The sequence below is a fragment of the Haemaphysalis longicornis genome, unplaced genomic scaffold, assembly GCF_048455015.1.
Source record: "Haemaphysalis longicornis isolate Haplotype H1 unplaced genomic scaffold, Haemaphysalis longicornis Haplotype H1 scaffold_9, whole genome shotgun sequence".
NCBI lineage: Eukaryota > Metazoa > Arthropoda > Arachnida > Ixodida > Ixodidae > Haemaphysalis > Haemaphysalis longicornis.
This window is the reverse complement of record NW_027526460.1, coordinates 140,762,758-140,779,561: the sequence shown is the minus strand read 5'-3', so window position 1 is coordinate 140,779,561 and position 16,804 is coordinate 140,762,758. Positions and strand designations below refer to the sequence as shown.

Sequence of the window (16,804 nt, the reverse complement as noted above, 5' to 3'; positions counted from 1 at the left end):
ATGAAATTACTAAGTTAAAAAATGAAGGAAAAAAGCAATGAAGTAAAATTATGTCTTCAGTGTGCAGTACACACACCACTATTTTAACATGCTACAAAGGGAGTTGAACACAAAATAACTAAAATGATGAGAAATATTTAAATATTTTTATTTTTATCAGAACCTTACTTTTATAACTTAGTGTCTGGATGCGGCAGTACTGCGAAAAAAATGCTGGCGACCAGGGCGTTATGATTGGCAAAGATGGCGAAAGCTTATACAGGCATGACTGGAGCTTGTTTATTAGTTTCGTTTCCTCGTTTTTAAACAAAGTTGATGAAATGACTACACGTCTTATACATAGAAGCTCGCAACCTAATACTTATACAATTTTGGTGATGTGTGAGTCTATTTTTGCTTTTAAAAATCATGTCTTACTGATTATTACACAGCAAACAAACTCACGACCATCAGTTTGCCAAAAAAGTGACTGCTCTTAAAGCGGATATCGAATTCGAAACTACCATTCAAAAATTATAATATTCGCACCAACTGTTTCAAAGTAATCAGTGTAGCGTACCATCCTCCCCACTTTTCAGCATTTTGGCGTGCCTGGCAAAACTGACCTCAGCAATATTCATACCACCAACCTCAAAATTTCCATGAACACGCCGTTTGTTATTTTCGGCGACTGCTGTGTCACTCTTTTCTAGGCTGCGGCATTAAACAGCCGCTATTTTCTCTTCTGAAGTGTTAGCCTAACGACTGAGATTTGCAGTTCCAGCACCGCCAAGCAAGCACCACGCTGTGAGGACGTTTTGGCAAGATGGCCTGCTGACCCCAGCCTTGCTTTTGTCATGACCTCGTCGGCTCAGCCACGGGACATGGCTTCCCACCTGGTCGGGGTTTTCCTCCTTCCCCAACAGCGGCGAGCTGTCCTTATTTGGCAAATCGCGCACCCAGCATCTTTCAGCATTCACTCGCCAAGAGAATTTCAAGGTCGTCGTTCGATAACGCTCAAGTTGAGGCATGGCACACGAATGTCGGAGAAGTAGGCTAAGATCATTGCGTGTCAAAAATTTGCCACTGAAGTCACAGAAGCGCTTATGTACCGTCTCTTTGATACGGCGATTGCTTCCCTATATCTTGTGCAAAGCAGCAGTATGGCACAACAGCAAAAAAAGTTGTCTTTGAAGAGTTACCCACCTGCTTACTTGATGCTGATGAAAACCGAACTACCGACGGTCGCGCGACAGCTTGACGAAGTTTCACCCTCAGTGAATAAACACGGGCTTTGCGCGAAAAAGACACCACGAAAGACGCGCGAAAGACAGACGCGCGAAAGACGCCACGTCCTGTGTGTGGTGTCTTTTTCGCGCAAAGCCCGTGTTTATTCACCAAGATGCACCAACTCGCCCAACAACAAGTTCTTCTTCACCCTCAGTATTTGCCGTTCTTACTCTTATTTATTAACCTGAACCAAATTAATCTTATTCCAAATTACTCCTATTCCAAATTACTCTTACTCTTACTTATTAACCTGAACCTGCACTGTTTTGCCTGTGAGACAGTGCAGAAATGCGAGGCCGCGGTGTACCCACCTCATTGTGCGTGCCGAGGTCCAAAAGAACGGGCAGCGTCAGTCTTTGCAGTTCTTACTCTTATTTATTAACCTGAACCAAATTACTCTTATTCCATATTACTCTTACTCCAAATTACTCTTATTAACCAGAACCTGAACCTATGAGACAGAACAGTGCAGAAAACCGAGGCCGCGGTGTACCCACCTCATTGTTCGTGCCGAGGCCCAAAAGAACGGGCAGCGTCAGTCTTTGCAGTTCTTACTCTTATTTATTAACCTGAACCAGATTACTCTTATTCCATATTACTCTTACACCAAATTACTCTTACTCTTATTAACCTGAACCTGCACTGTTTTGCCTGTGAGAAAATTACTCTTATTCCATATTACTCTTACTCCAAATTACTCTTACTCTTACTTATTAACCTGAACCTGAACCTGCACTGTTTTGCCTGTGAGACAGAACAGTGCAGAAATGCGAGGCCGCGGTGTACCCACCTGATTGTTCGTGCCGAGGTCCAAAAGAACGGGCAGCGTCAGTCTTTGCCGTTGTTACTCTTATTTATTAACCTGAACCAAATTGCTCTTATTCCATATTACTCCTATTCCAAATTACTCTTACTCTTACTTATTAACCTGAACCTGAACCTGCACTGTTTTGCCTGTGAGACAGAACAGTGCAGAAATGCGAGGCCGCGGTGTACCCACCTCATTGTTCGTGCCTAGGTCCAAAAGAACGGGCAGCGTCTTTTCTGGGTGGATGCCCGCAAGCGCCGTGTACAGCGCAAGCTTTCCAACGGGGATGCCCATTCCATTGGCACCGAGGTCGCCCAGACCGAGGATGCGTTCGCCGTCCGTCACCACGATCGCCTGCATGAAAGGAATGACGGTGACACTGTGCATGCATAGTCGTGAACAACGAACAAATTATCAATAGCATAAGTGCACACAGTTAGATGTAACTGTTCCAGTTTACCATGAGCAACAGCAATGGCTTGATCGCAAAAAAAATGGCGGGGACTGTAGAGCCCATCCTGCAGCTTTAAAAAAGCCATGAAGACAAAATACAAGTTGGGTTTATTAGAAAGACTGCTTAGTCCCGATAACAATGATACCAATATCATCGCAACCTCGAACAAATAACGGAAATATGAAAGAAAACGTGTGAAGCAGTCGCGACCCCCTAGCCAATTTCCCGCAACTTTTCTATGACGTCACGGAACCTTGTTTGTGCGAATGGCAGCCGCCTAACTCTCCTGTCGCGACGACACATGACTGGACGTCTGTAATGGGGCCTCTAGTTCCATTTTACCGCATCACTTGAATGCTAACGTGGAGTTAACGCACTGAAAATTACGTTTTATTGTTGGCCCGTATGACGTCATTCTTGCTCATAACACGTCACTGTGGCGCAAAATTTAAATGTTTTTAAATAATTCTTGCTTTTTTTTCGTTAAAAAACATATTTTGTGGCTGTAATGGAGCTGAGGGAGATACTGAATCCTAGTTCTTTCAAACTAAACGAAGTTGCATTTTCTCTTCATGGCTCCTTTAATGTCAAGGTTCTAGCTGTTGGAATTAGTGGAGCTACTGAAGTATTACTGGAGTTACCACACGTCAGGACAGTACATATTTAGGTGTGGAGCACGTCTCGCACTGCGCCCTCGGAATACCGCCCTCCCTCTCAAACTTTCGCCATACTCTCCTCTTCCGCTTTCCTGCTCACGCTATCGTCGATGTTTGCGCTGCTGAGCGCAAGGTGGCGGGTTCGATTCCCGGCCGCGGCGGTCGCTTTTCTGATGGAGGCGAAAAGCAAAACGCTCGTGTGTACGAGATTACGGCGCACGTTAGAGATCCCCAGGTGGTCAAAATTAATCCGGAGCCCTCCACTACGGCGCGCCTCATCACCTGCGTTGCGTCTGCGCGTTAAACCCAACAAACGACGACAACAATCGTCGATGTCCCCCTCGTTCTCTCAGTTACAACAAGGGACAACGGCGAGGGACACCGCGAAACCACAGGAGTGGGTGCTTAAGAGCTGCGCTCTAAAAAGGGTTCAACCCAGATAAACACCATAGCCCGCAAGCATACTGCTTGCAATGTACTGGCATTGACAACTTTAGCCGACCGTGCGCGCATGATGCAAGGAAGACACTTCCCCGCACCAGAAGCGCACGAAAATATGGTAAGCAGTCAAATTCTCAGCTCCAAAACTACAAAAACGGAACGATGCGTAAATTCAAATAACTATCACTTGAACAAGTGGACAGAGTCTAAGGGGGGTAAAACAATCACATGACTGTTCCAAGTACTAGTTACTCCATCCGACTTCAGATAGGGCCGAAAAGCGTGTTCACTCAAGTAAATAAGGTAAGTAGAACAAGCCACAAGATATTTTCTTTCAAGGCAGAGTACAAATGCTCTTCAGCCGCTTTCTAGAAAACAAAATATTAGGCAAGGTGCCAGAGGTGCGAGATATCACGAAACAGCTGTCAGAATTAACCTCAAGGATGATTCGCACACATACTCAACGAATTCCTTCAACTTTGCGTGCGCCATTTCGAAAGACTGTATATGCTGTGGTCATAAACATAAAGTACCCCACCCACCCAAAAAAAGGTATGGGGCGTCCACTGCACCCGCTTGCCGCTACACGGTCAGCACTTTGGATGGCCCCTTAGCCACTGTGGTGCCACCGTACACTCTTCTTATTTGTGTTTTTATTTTTTTATTTTTCAGGCTTTCTTGACGTCTGCACGCACAGCGTGTTTCAGTTAATGTGACAACTGGACTCCAGCACTATTTTTTCACTTCGCGAAACCCGCCTATGCTTTCACACAAAACTTTCAGCTCGAATGCCAATGCTGCGCAGGACAGAACTTCAACTTCACTTCAACAAGAGCAGATAAACAAATAGTCGCCCAACTCCTGAAATGGGAGTCGAATGTGGGACAAGTTTTTTTAACTCTTCAAAATACTCGCCAGGATCGATGACAGGGGTTCAAAATTAGAAATCGTAAGGCAAGGTGTATGCTTTCCGTGTTACGCAAAGAAAGTAAAACCCCGTAGCCTGCGTTATTCCTTCTTCAATGTGCTTTAGGACGTATTCACAGTACAGTGTACACTCACGTCGACTTCCTTCTCTGGCCAGTTTCCCAGCACTTCGTAGATCTTGCCGGCATCCTGAGCCGTAAGGAAGAGTCCTTTGGGGCGCCGGAATATGAGGCTGTACTTCATACAGGCCTCGCCCACCACCGGGGTGTACACCAACGGCATCAGCTCCTCGGTGTACTCCTTCAGTGCGCGGAAAAACAGCTTCTCATTGTAGTCCTGCATGAAACGGGCATAAGGGGTGTCAAGTTGGAAACCACGTCAAAGGACAGCCCACAAGGGTGCCGTGTTACCGTATTTACTCGCCTAATGAAAGCACTTTTTTTTCCCGTAAAATGGAAGCAAATGTTGGGGATGCGTTTATTATACGGGGTAACTTTCCGGAAACTTTTCTGGAGTGACGAAAGACGGCAGCCACGAAACAAAATAATGCATTAGATAACCAACCCTTCGCAGGAAATATACGCGTAAAAAATTGACAAACGCACAGGGGTTTTGTTGAAATATATTCGTGTTCGTTTGTCAAGGTTTCACTTCGTCAATTCCGAAATGTCTACCTGCAGAACGGTTCCCTTGCTCAACTGCGTGCTCCACAACCTTTAACTTAAAAATGGCCGTGTAACTGACATTTCAGCCCATCCCGGGCTGGAAAGTGGAAGACGAACAGAAAAGCAAGCAAGTAACAAAGTTATCACGAAAAAAAGTAGGGCTGAGACCATGCTGAGACGCTCAGTGGAATGTGCCGACTGAGCGTCGTGGTGATTGGCTGTCCCGCGACGCAGCGCCGGAGTGTTTGTTCCTCTTTACGCCAAGAGACGGTTCTAGGTTGGATTCGCGATCATCATCAGTGGCAGAAAGTGAAGTGGGAAAGCTACAGTACTGCAATTTGTGAGACTGCGCGGTTGGAAAGTTGGGGATACGTTTATTACGCGAAAGAAAAGAAACCTAATTTTTTCGACTAAAGTGGGGGGTGCGTACATTATGCGAGTGCGTTCATTACGCGAGTAAATACGGTAGTTTTCACTCACAGCGAGAGCCAAGGAAAAACCAAACTTTGGCCCAAGCAAAGTGCATTTGTTCCTTGTTGCTTTTGGAGCCTACCATGCTAAGCCAATGACAGAATTTTTTTCTTTAAAGGGCCCAAGACATGCAGGAAACAAAAGCTTAGGAGAGGCCCTTACATCACGTTTCGGTGAAGCCGCTGAACCATTTTCGGGGGTCACTCTTTTTTGCTTGTATTTTGCGCGCACGCCCCACCTCTTCCGCCTTTGCTTGCTCCCCTGTCGTCTGCTTCGTCTCTGCCTGCCAACCATTGGCCGCCCAGTGGCTTAGGGCCACAGTGGGCCGGCTTTTGACACTGTTGCTAGGACGCGGTTGCCAGTGACCTCCAATCAGCGTAAAAAAAAAAAACACGTGACTTCCTTAAGCTTTTTTTCCTCCAAGGCCCAAAATCAACGGTGAATAAAAGAGTCACAAACTGCAATGCATACCTGCCAGATTTTCAGGGATAGCATTAGGGAGATCTCACCGCGGAAGGGGGGGGGGGGGGGGCAACAACAGAATGCAACAACAGAATGGGTAACTTTACACACCTTTTTTTATTTACTTACAAGATAGCAAGAAGTGAACTGTTTCTTCGCCCAAACTACCAACAAGGTACACCACTTAAATGTTCGACATTGCTAACGCCGCCCTTTTCAGAAAGTCCTAGAAATAGTACATACTGCAAGCGCAATACAAAGCAGCAGGAACTGAACTGTTTTGTTGTTTCGTCTAAACTAACAACAAGCTACACCACTGGAGATTTGCTAAACCTTCAGAATGGCCGTGCTCCTGCGTAAATGAAAGTTGCGGTGGCGCTGCGTTTCTATAAACAGTAAACTAACAATGGGACGAACAGGTTCACCGTCTGCGCATGGCCGACTACGCTTTTTAAGCACTTCACTGATAACGATGCCAAATGGTGCCGGGTTAGATTTTCAGGTATACCTCCAGCGCATTGTGGCCATACTGGGAGAAGGATTAAGCCGAAGACGGGTGCATTTTCGGGAGATTTTTGTTTCGGTCGTACAATCGTACAAAACCATGAAAATTCGGGAGCCTCCCGGAAAATTCGGGAAACCTGGCAGGTATGGCAATGTATTTAATAAATCTCGTCCTACATGTTTCTCAACCACTGCAGACCCAGCCGAAAAATTGGAGGCCCAATTTGTCCTGCCGAAAACACTATTGGACCAACTGGAACCAATTGGAAATGCAGTGGGTTTCAACTGGGCCAAAGGTGTTTTCGGCAGTACCAGTTTTACCTCCAGTGGTATTTTCTTTGGCTAGAGACACCGAGCTGCAGTTATCAGTGGGTATTCAGTGATTAGTAAGGTCGCAATTGGAGAATGCTTCACAGAGCAATGCGTCAGCCGCGCCCCACCATGTAACGCAAGTCCGTACGATCTACTGGACATGAGTGTTTCCCAATTTGGCGCACTGCACAATTACCTTCCGAAAAATTCCTCGATTTGTGCCCACACGAGACGCAGACACACAGCCAAATGGCACTCACGTGTAGTTCCCGCAGATAGAGGTACCTGGCCAAGCCAGACTCGTACAGCTTGATGTTGTCCATGACGGCCTGCAGCTCAGTCTCCACTGTGCGCACTGCCGGGGGGATCAGGCCCCGCAGGGACATATTGTCTCGGTCGCGGGCACTGAACGCAAGGTTCTGCAAAAAAAGACGAGGCAACATTTGAGCGACACTGCTTCACTACACATCGAGAACCACAAGAAGGTATAAGGCAAGTTCATATGAATGCGCGTATACAAACCCTGGCAAGCTTTTGGCATCGATTTCACCTCTGACGTCGTCCACATTCATTGGAGCTTCTGTAGGATAGCGCAGCCAGCTTACCCAGAAATGATTATTTGGCAGCAGCAGTGGTAGGAAGTGTGCATCCCTATTTTGTATGCAGGTTGTGTAACTTTTGCACACCCTTTTCCGTATATCCTAAACCTGCTGCCGGTGCTGCTGCCATAGTGTAAATAGTGTATTTTACCCGCCGCGGTGGCTCAGTGGCTAAGGCGTTGTGCTGCTGAGCACGAGGTCGCGGGTTCGATTCCCGGCCGCGGCGGCCGCTTTTCTGATGGAGGCGAAAAGCAAAAACGCCCGTGTGTACGAGATTTCGGCGCACGTTAAAGATCCCCAGGTGGTCAAAATTAATCCGGAGCCCTCCACCACGGCGCGCCTCATCGCCTGCGTTGCGTCGGCGCGTTAAACCCCACAATCAATCAAAATAGTGTATTTTGTGTTCCGTTTTACGAATAACACATTTCATGGATTTTAATTACGACACGGTCTTGTCTAAAAAAATTCTGCGCTGTTCCCAAGATATTAAACACGACCTGCGAGCAGAGGTAAAGATTTTATTCGTGTTGTTGTTATGTCGCGGTTCTTGTGCTAAGGCAAGTATTTGGAAGTTTTTGTAACATGTTATAGGTAGCATCCTGTTCATGCGTTGTTTGTATTCTTGCTCTGTATTGCCCTCCCTGCATGGGTCAGCATCTTGGCCTGCAGTATGAATAAATGAAATGAAGTGGCTAGAATCCACCTTAGCTGCGCTGAGGGATGTCTAAGATGTGTCCGATACGAAACTACATAAAGAAACAAAGGAGACAAAAATAATGCCTGAATTCTACAAACAAATTTGTGGAGTAACAATTTAAGGTCAGTCCACCCAACTAATTTTCATAACGAGCGGAGCTGTATACAACCCGCGGGTTACACTTACCCGGTTGTCGTACAGGGTCGCACGTGTCATAGCACCATGCAGTAATGAATTCCTGCGCACACTTTGAACGGTGCCACAGCAACGTTTAGGGATAGGGTAAGAGTAGGTTAACTAGGGTGAGGTGAGGTTTATGTTAGGTTAAACGTTACGTTTAGAGAAAGGTCAGGCTTAAGGCACACTAAGATTTAAAGTTAGGATTAGGGATAGTTACACACGTTGCAGCTGCAGTTGTTATTAATCCATCTCAATCCGTCCAAATCCACATTAACCACGTACATTTACCTTAGCGTACCTTACCCCTAATACACCGTTTGCCACTTGTACCTATCTTAATTCAACCAAACATATTTTAATCTACCTTATCTAATTGGCGCCATGATAATTCATCTCAATCCATTTTAATTTACTTAATTCCTCCTTAATCTACACTTAAATCCATTTACTAACAGCTCAGCCGTTTAAAACTTGCGTTCCATCCGTGCCTGGCGTCGCTCAAAACTTGGCGCAGCAAAGTGCAGAGGAGAAAAAAAGCTGACGAGCAGGTGTGGGGAGTGCATGCCTCTAGCAAAAACTTCAAGCAGTTCCACCCAATGTGAAAGCTGTCAAGTGCGGAGCAGAGATTCGTCAGAAGGGCTGTGGCGCCATCTCTTGACTGGTTTCAGTATTAGCCTAGAGTTGATAGCGCAAGTAGTCAAGAGCGGGCGCCGCAGGCCCTGAAAAGGTCTATGAAGAGACACTAAGTTTTCATTAAATGGGGTATATATATATATATATATATATATATATATATATATATATATATATATATATATATATATATATATATATATATATAGACTGGCAATTCTTACTTATGTCTTATTTTCGACGAGCCCCTCATTTCCTATTCTGATTCGCTATATATATATATATATATATATATATATATATATATATATATATATATATATATATATATATATATATATATATATATATTTAATGCATTAATTCATGAATGACTTCTCTATATTATCGTGTACTCACTTGCGGCTTATCAACGGCAGCCTCCGTGACAACGGTGCAGCGCAATCATCCCCCGCCCCCTCCCCCAAATACTTTGCACATAAACAAGTACGTGTGCTCTTCGGCGCAATGGGTTCGTAACGCGAGGGACCCGGGTTCGATCCGGACCCGGGAAAACGGTAATCTTTTCGAAGTCTCTGTTTGGATGCGCGACGCCGCGTGCTTGCGGTGGCTAGGTTACCGTGACACCGCGGACGAGCTACGACGACAAGCCGGGCCCCAAAGTGCTCGCCATTGAAAAAAAAAATTACAGCTGTTCCACTCAATGTGAAAGCTGTCGGAAGTGCAGAGCAGTGATTCGCCATAATGGGCTGGAGCGCCGTTATCCGCTCACTGCTACCCAAGGAGGTTAACAAAAAATTGCAATTTTTTTTAACCTCCTTGCTGCTACCACCCCATGCAATTCAAATTTCCCGCCTTCGCTAGAGTGCCTCGATGCGCGCGCCCCCATCCTAGCCTTCGAGCGCTCGCGCGCCTCCTGCCCGAAACTGCGCCAGCGGGAGTTCTGGGGCGGTATTCCCGTGTTTTGTCCCTTTTGTGTCCCTTTCAAAAGTGTCCCTTTTGAGCGAGCACTGATTGGCTAAAAGGGAACACCCGGATGTGACGCCATGCAAGCACGGCGGGGCTATGAGCCGTGGCTACTCGGAGCAGACGATTTGGAGCAGACGATTTTTCTTCGCCTTATTGTTGGTTCGCTCGCGGAACAATAAACACATAAAAGATACTCTGATACGGTTTCAGTTCCTTAAAATGCGTTTGCAAGAACAGTTATGGTATTTAAATCAAATGCCCACTGCTTAACCGGAAGTACGTCACGATGAAAGGGACGCAAAAGGGACGTTTTCAAAAGGGACAGTTACGAGAATACCGCCCCTGTTCTCTTTGTGCTTTTCTCCCCGCACGTGCCGGCGTTGCACTGCCACATTTTCGTTTACTATCGTAAAACCAACCCAACGGGCGTCCTCAACTAAAGGAACGCGGGCGCTCCTCAACTAAAGGAACGCGAACTCGTAAAGTGCTCTGCACTTAGAACGCCTCTCGTGGTCGGAATCGAACCTGGGTCCCTCGCGTTATGAAACCGGCGTCTATCCGACTGCTCTATAATTGCATTCGGAGCGCTCAGCATTTCCTTTGGTTCGCAGCGCGGGCGTTGGCTTTGGACTCTGCCGGAGTTGAACTCTGGCGGTTTTGGTTTTGGACTTTAGGAAGGTGAACTGTGGACTATGATCTGACTCAGTATGCATGGAGAAGACCACCAGCGCGGTTGTTTCCTCGTTCTTCGTATCTCAAATGGGAAGGTGGCCGAATTTTTTCACCACATTTCCTTAATCTGCCCTAATCCATTCTAAACCATCTAAATTTGCCTTAATCTATCCTAATTCACGATAAACCACCTAAAGCCTCCTTAATCTAACCTAATCAATCATAACCTATCTTTGTCTACTTTACTTTGCTTTAATCTACTATATTCCTTATTCCTTCCCAATTTCTCTCAATCTACGTTAATCTACCTTAAGCCGCCTTTATCTTAATATACCTTAGCCTGCGCATCTTCAGCCCCCGTAATATAGTAGAACCCTGATCCACTGTAATCCATTCTCATCAATTTCATTACACCCTAAGATTCATTTAGGTTCATAAAGATCCATCCAGGTTATTGCCTGAATAAATCTTAATCTACATTTTCTACAATAATTTGTTCTAATTCTTCCAAGTATACTTTAATCTACTTCTTAGTTCATCTCACTTTATCTCGATCCGCATTAATATATCCTAAACCAACCTTATCCTCCGTAATCGATTACGTAAGCTCTGACAAGCAAGTGTTGTCCTAGTTCAGAGAGACGGCCTGCGCTCAGCGGAATCAGTGTCCCATCTACCGATAAGATTGGCAGACCTAGGAAAAGCCAAGATACAGCTAGTGAAACACCATCAGCTCCGCCATTTCCTTAGTCTTATCTCAATTGCGAAAGAGGCCGATTTTTTTTGTGTGTGTTTGCAAAAATTACCCGCACATCTATTCTTAATCAAAAGAACAGAGGTAATTTATGAATTTGTATTTAGCTTCAAATATATAAGTTTTCTTATTTTGCTGGACAGTGTCGGCCGGCCGTCTGATTCGATGGACGGACGAACGAACAGACGGACGGCGGACGTACGGAAGACCAAAATTTTCGCGTTAAAGCAGCCCAAGAAGGATTGTAGCCTTTAAGAAATTAGAGGCGGATTGGTAAGCAGTCGGTTTAATATCGTGTACGGCACATCTCAAGCGCAGCCAGCACGGTCCCCGGGATCGCGTAAGCGGAACATACAAGTGCACACAATGCGGCAGCCGAACGCAGGCGATGATGATGCTCGCCTCGGCGCGCCGTTCGTTCTGCCTCGCTTGCTTCCGTGGCCGGCTTCCGTGGCGAAGACGGCGCGCTACATGCACGCCGGGTCAGCCCTTGATAACGACCACGACGACGAGCAGGCCGCATTCGTGCGTGTCCGACGCGCGTGCATTCACGGCGTGCTGCGGTCACAGAGTAGTCATTGGATGAACTGGAGTGCTACATCATCGTGTCGGTGCGCCCACGGAGCCACGGGACTGCCGCGAGGGCCACACAAGGTTTGGACGGCAACCGGCCAGGCGCTACTTGCGAAGCCAACTTAACGAGTTAAAACGGCATTTTGTTAAAAAACATGGGTGCTTTTGTTTTCCCGGTATTAGCTCAGCGACTATTCTCACTCGCGAAACATATATTCGCGAACCACCGGCACGTTTGTTTGTTTGTTTGTTTGTTTGTTTACAGAGAACATATACGTTTATGACAACGATACGGCATATTTTGGGGGTTCGCAAAGCAAAATCTCAGATCTAGTCGCTTCTCCTGCCAGCTCGCGAGCTCCACCCGCGGAGAAAACGAACGCCACGTGCGTGTGCTTATTACCACGTGGTCACCATAAACGTCGCACGCAGTCCCAAACGCGATTTGGGCCTCAAGTTGATACGTCTCATCACTTGGATATGTGTTTTACGTAGATCAGTTATCAGTAGGAGCCATTTCTTAATACGTTGCCGCTGTGCGCCCCCCGTCGGCCTCGTTCGTACCGCGCTCTCTTTGTCGGCGTTCAGGTCGCTTGCGCGCCTAGTTTCCTCCGGCTCCTCCGCAACCGTCAACGCAGGACATTGCCAATGCTTTGGCGTTGTTGTCCAATGTTTACAAAAAAAAAAAAAAACATGACACTTGCAAAGATGCAAGCAGACGTTCTCACATCACGAAGGAGGAATTTAGGGCAAGGAACCATTCGCGACATCTCCAGTCCTGTTTAAATGAAATAGAGTTCGTTTTCGCAACTCGCGGATTTTTCGGACTGCTCTTTTATTCGGAGTATTTTTCGTTCCCCTCCATGTCCGAAAAATAGGTCGGCTACTGTATTTGCAGCCTCTGACGGCAGCAGTACGAAATCGGTCGCTCACCGACTGGCACCTGTTCCTGTTCCTGTTCGGATAGTGGAATACTTTTTTCAAAAGGTTAGAAAGCACGTTGGCGTAACATATGCATCATCATCAGAATAACTGTACTCCACTCCGGTCAGATCCCAAACTATCTCGCTCCACACATCATGGGTCACATTTCCCGCCAAGAGACTGCAGCGCGTCGTTTGCCGCAAGCGGCCCAATCCCGCAACAGAAATGTGACGCCGGGCTAAGCGTTCTTCTGGTTTTTGACGCAGAGTTGCCCTTATATCTGCATCTATCCCTTTATTTTGAATGCTTCATTCAGCATATACCACTCTGTGTCAATGCATCTCTGTGTGATGTGAAACATTGCCACCTTCCGTTTCTTTTTTCCTTTGCGATGTGCATATATTTTGCTTTGTGCCTTTTTGACGTGCATATATTTGATCTTACTAGTTGTTCTTTATTATGTTATTTATGTCGCGACCAAGTATAGTTAGCCAATTCGTAAGAGATTTTGTATATTTTGCCGCATCTGTCATTTTGTGCACTCTGTAAACCACTCCTCTCTACAATGCTTCGGAGATTGAGAGTAAGTGAAATAAATAAATAAATAAATAAATAAATAAATAAATAACGGCTCCGGTGGACCAACTTAGCAAACCGACTACGGGCGCGGTCTGCTGAACTTTTCACTGCCCTGATTTGCGTTGTTTCACGCCCGAGCGCTACGTCGGCAGTTCCTGTCCTCGGCCAACCTGAGAGTACCGTTACGCGGCAGTGGGACAAATGAGGCTTTAGCCCCGCGGCTCATGGTGAGGTGACGAGTTTCAAGGTTATTTCCTTCTCTTCCGATCATGGACGGAGTGTCAGTACACTTCCGTGAGGCCCAGCCATGTAATGCAGCCCAAATTGTGGCCGCCAAACCGTCGCCGCAACATTATCGATCGAACGCACGCGATTATTCAGTCAACAATACGGAGTCTCGTCTTCGACGACCCACCGAGCCATGGCTCGGTCTCACGGAAGAGGCCTACGTGCCCACTACCTCAGGATCTCGGCCGGCTTCGTGGCTGCGTATCAGTGCGTGACGAGCGCGCAGCGCGGCCGCAGCGGTCTCCTTCGCCGTGGCCCGCCGGTGCACAAAGGCGCCGACACGCCCCCTTCAGCGTGTAATCGCAGCGCGCTTCGCTGCGCGCACGCCAAAGCCGCCTCGGTTCGGATCACAACACGAGATCGGCGGTTATGTGTACGTCACGCGTTCGAAAATCCTCCAAACATTTTTTTTTTTTTTCCTGTGCCGATTTGGTAGCTCATACGATACAGTCCGTAATTCAGGTCACCACCATTGCCCCTATTCGTTATAGTGAGCCGCCGTCTTGTATCACAGCAACTTAACACGCTTTTTATGTTAACGGCAGTCATTGCCTGGTGACCTTACATTTTTCATGACGATCTAGTTCCGTAAATGCGAACGCCTAGCTGAAAACGTCAGTTTCATTGATTGATTGATTGATTGATTGATTGATTGATTGATTGATTGATTGATTGATTGATTGATTGATTGTGGGGTTTAACGCGCCGACGCAACGCAGGCGATGAGGCGTGCGGTAGTGGCGGGCTCCGGATTTATTTTGACCACGTGGGGATCTTTAACGTGCCCCGAAATCTCGTACACGCTGGCGTTTCCGCTTTTCGCCTCCACCAGAAAAGCGGCCGCCGCGGCCGGGAATCGAACCCGCGCCCTCGTGTTCAGTAATAACGTCAGTTTCAAATTTTGACGGCTCAACGCGCCGAGGCTACGCTCTGAGGCACGCCGAGGGCTCTGGATCAATTGTGACCACCTGGGGTATTCAACGTGCACCGAAGTTTCGACACGCTGGCGTTTCTGCTTTTCGCCTCCACCAGGAAAGCGGCCGCCGCGGCCGGGAATCGAACCCGCGTCCTTGGACACAGCAGCACAACGCCTCAGCCACTGACACCCCGCGGTGGGTGCGAACTTTACTTTCAAATGGCGCAGCAACGAAACACGAGTTGATTGATAAAGCCCAGAGGCAAACCGGTACCAATAAAGCCGAGATAAACAGAAAACTTCGAATCGAAAGACCACGGCGTTTTCCCTAATATTCACGTGCGGGCAGAAGTATGCATGTCGGTCAGATCATGGCAGGCGCTCAATCGTAAGGCTGAGGAAGCGTCTTGACAGCTTCTACCGTCCACCCTCACGCGCGTTTAGCCACACACTGTTCAGCGTGGTTGGAGACATATGCGATCAAACTCTCCCCGAACGATCAAGGAAATACCAGAGGCTTGCATGGCATATATCTCAATATTGAAGGAAGTTTGAGTGCACGTCACTCTTTTGACACTTTATTCTCTCTCTCTCTCTCTCTCTCTCTCTCTCTCTCTCTCTCTCTCTCTCTCTCGCTCTCTGATGTAGCAACTGACGTGATGCTCAAAATACTGCGACAGTTTTAAAATTTCGCTGGTCCAATCGTCTCCATTTTGCCCCCAATTTATGAGGGCGATTCGGTCAGCATGCATCGGCACCAGCTAGCCCGGCTTTTCCCTAGCAGGGCATAAGTAGAAGTTTTCTCACCATATTTCTTGGACCTCCACGAGACAGTGATATTGAACTCGTTTAGAGAACCGCAAGTATGCCATTTTTGTACGACGAAGAACTGCAAGTGCCGGTCTGACGTTGAACTTTCCCGTAGCAATTTTCTCCTGAAATTCACTTGACACCACCCGTTTTGTGCAAGCAGGCTTAGAGAAAGTTTCAAGAAAGGCAATAGCCGCGCGTATATAAGGGAAAGGCCTGTGATTTTTGGCGGATACTGGTCAGCATGCCGTCGAAATATTATCTGAACCCCCCTCTTAGCCCGCTACCGAAGAAAAAAAAGCGCAAGTTGACTACGTCCATTAAGTCAACCCGACCCGCCGCGGTGGCTCAGTGGATAAGGCGTTGCGCTGCTGAGTACGAGGTCGCGGGTTCGATTCCCGGCCGCGGCGGCCGCTTTTCTGGTGAAGGCGAAAAGCAAAAACGCCCGTGTGTACGAAATTTCGGCGCACGTTAAAGATCCCCAGGTGGTCGAAATTAATCCGGAGCCCTCCACTACGGCGCGCCTCATCGCCTGCGTTGCGTCGGCGCGTTAAACCCTACAATCAATCAACCATTAAGTCAACTCGACTAGCATTACTTGTGCTCGAAAGGTTGGCAAAGCGTAATGATTTCGTGTGGAAGAAATTTATGTTCGACGCTAGCCTCCTACCAAACTTCTCCCTGGAGCAGTGGGTAGATCAGATGACCAGCTCACGCCCTCTAGACCAGCAACGACTGGTGGAAAGGGCCCGCCGGGCAGCAAAGGACAAGGGCTTCCTGGACTGAGGAGGCCTCCAACAAAGGAACTCATAGAGTTCAATAAATGCTTATTCCTCCTCCTCCAGCGCTAAATAAATCCAGATCATAAACGTTAGCAGAAGAACAAGGCTAAAAGCATCTAGCTCCTTACAGCAAAGTTCTGACACGAAATCTTCAAAGTTGGCAAAGTTTGCTAGTACCGATCGCCATACAAATTGAAGGCATAAGCAATGCTTCTTAAGTGAATACGGGCCTCAACTTTGATCCCCAAAGGGGGCTATACAAACAGTCAAAAAAGAAATCCCGGGTCATCTCCACTAACGTGAAACCTGGGGAGGGCCGAAGCATGCAGTGTATAAGTGTTCTTGCCAACGGAGATCAAACCGTTGAGGAGGGGGGTGGGTAGAGGTAGTGTCACCACTAAAAAGCCTGTATTTAGTGACGCTAGGTAGACGTATACAGCTTTGTTGTAAAAGTATCTT

General features: G+C 47.1%; 1 protein-coding gene across 4 annotated transcripts in view; it reads right to left on the bottom strand.

Annotated features, from left to right (window-relative positions):
• The window catches only part of LOC144152601 (NADP-dependent malic enzyme-like), a 173,418-nt gene that overhangs the window by 34,316 nt on the left and 122,298 nt on the right, over positions 1 to 16,804 (bottom strand). For all 4 annotated transcript variants that reach the window (XM_077683917.1, XM_077683918.1, XM_077683919.1 and 1 more), the window contains exons 3-5: positions 7,230 to 7,388; positions 4,691 to 4,891; positions 2,270 to 2,431 (exon numbers count right to left, since the gene is read on the bottom strand). In XM_077683917.1, the coding sequence (XP_077540043.1) occupies positions 2,270 to 2,431; positions 4,691 to 4,891; positions 7,230 to 7,388 (522 nt within the window). The remainder of the gene's footprint in view (positions 1 to 2,269; positions 2,432 to 4,690; positions 4,892 to 7,229; positions 7,389 to 16,804) is intronic.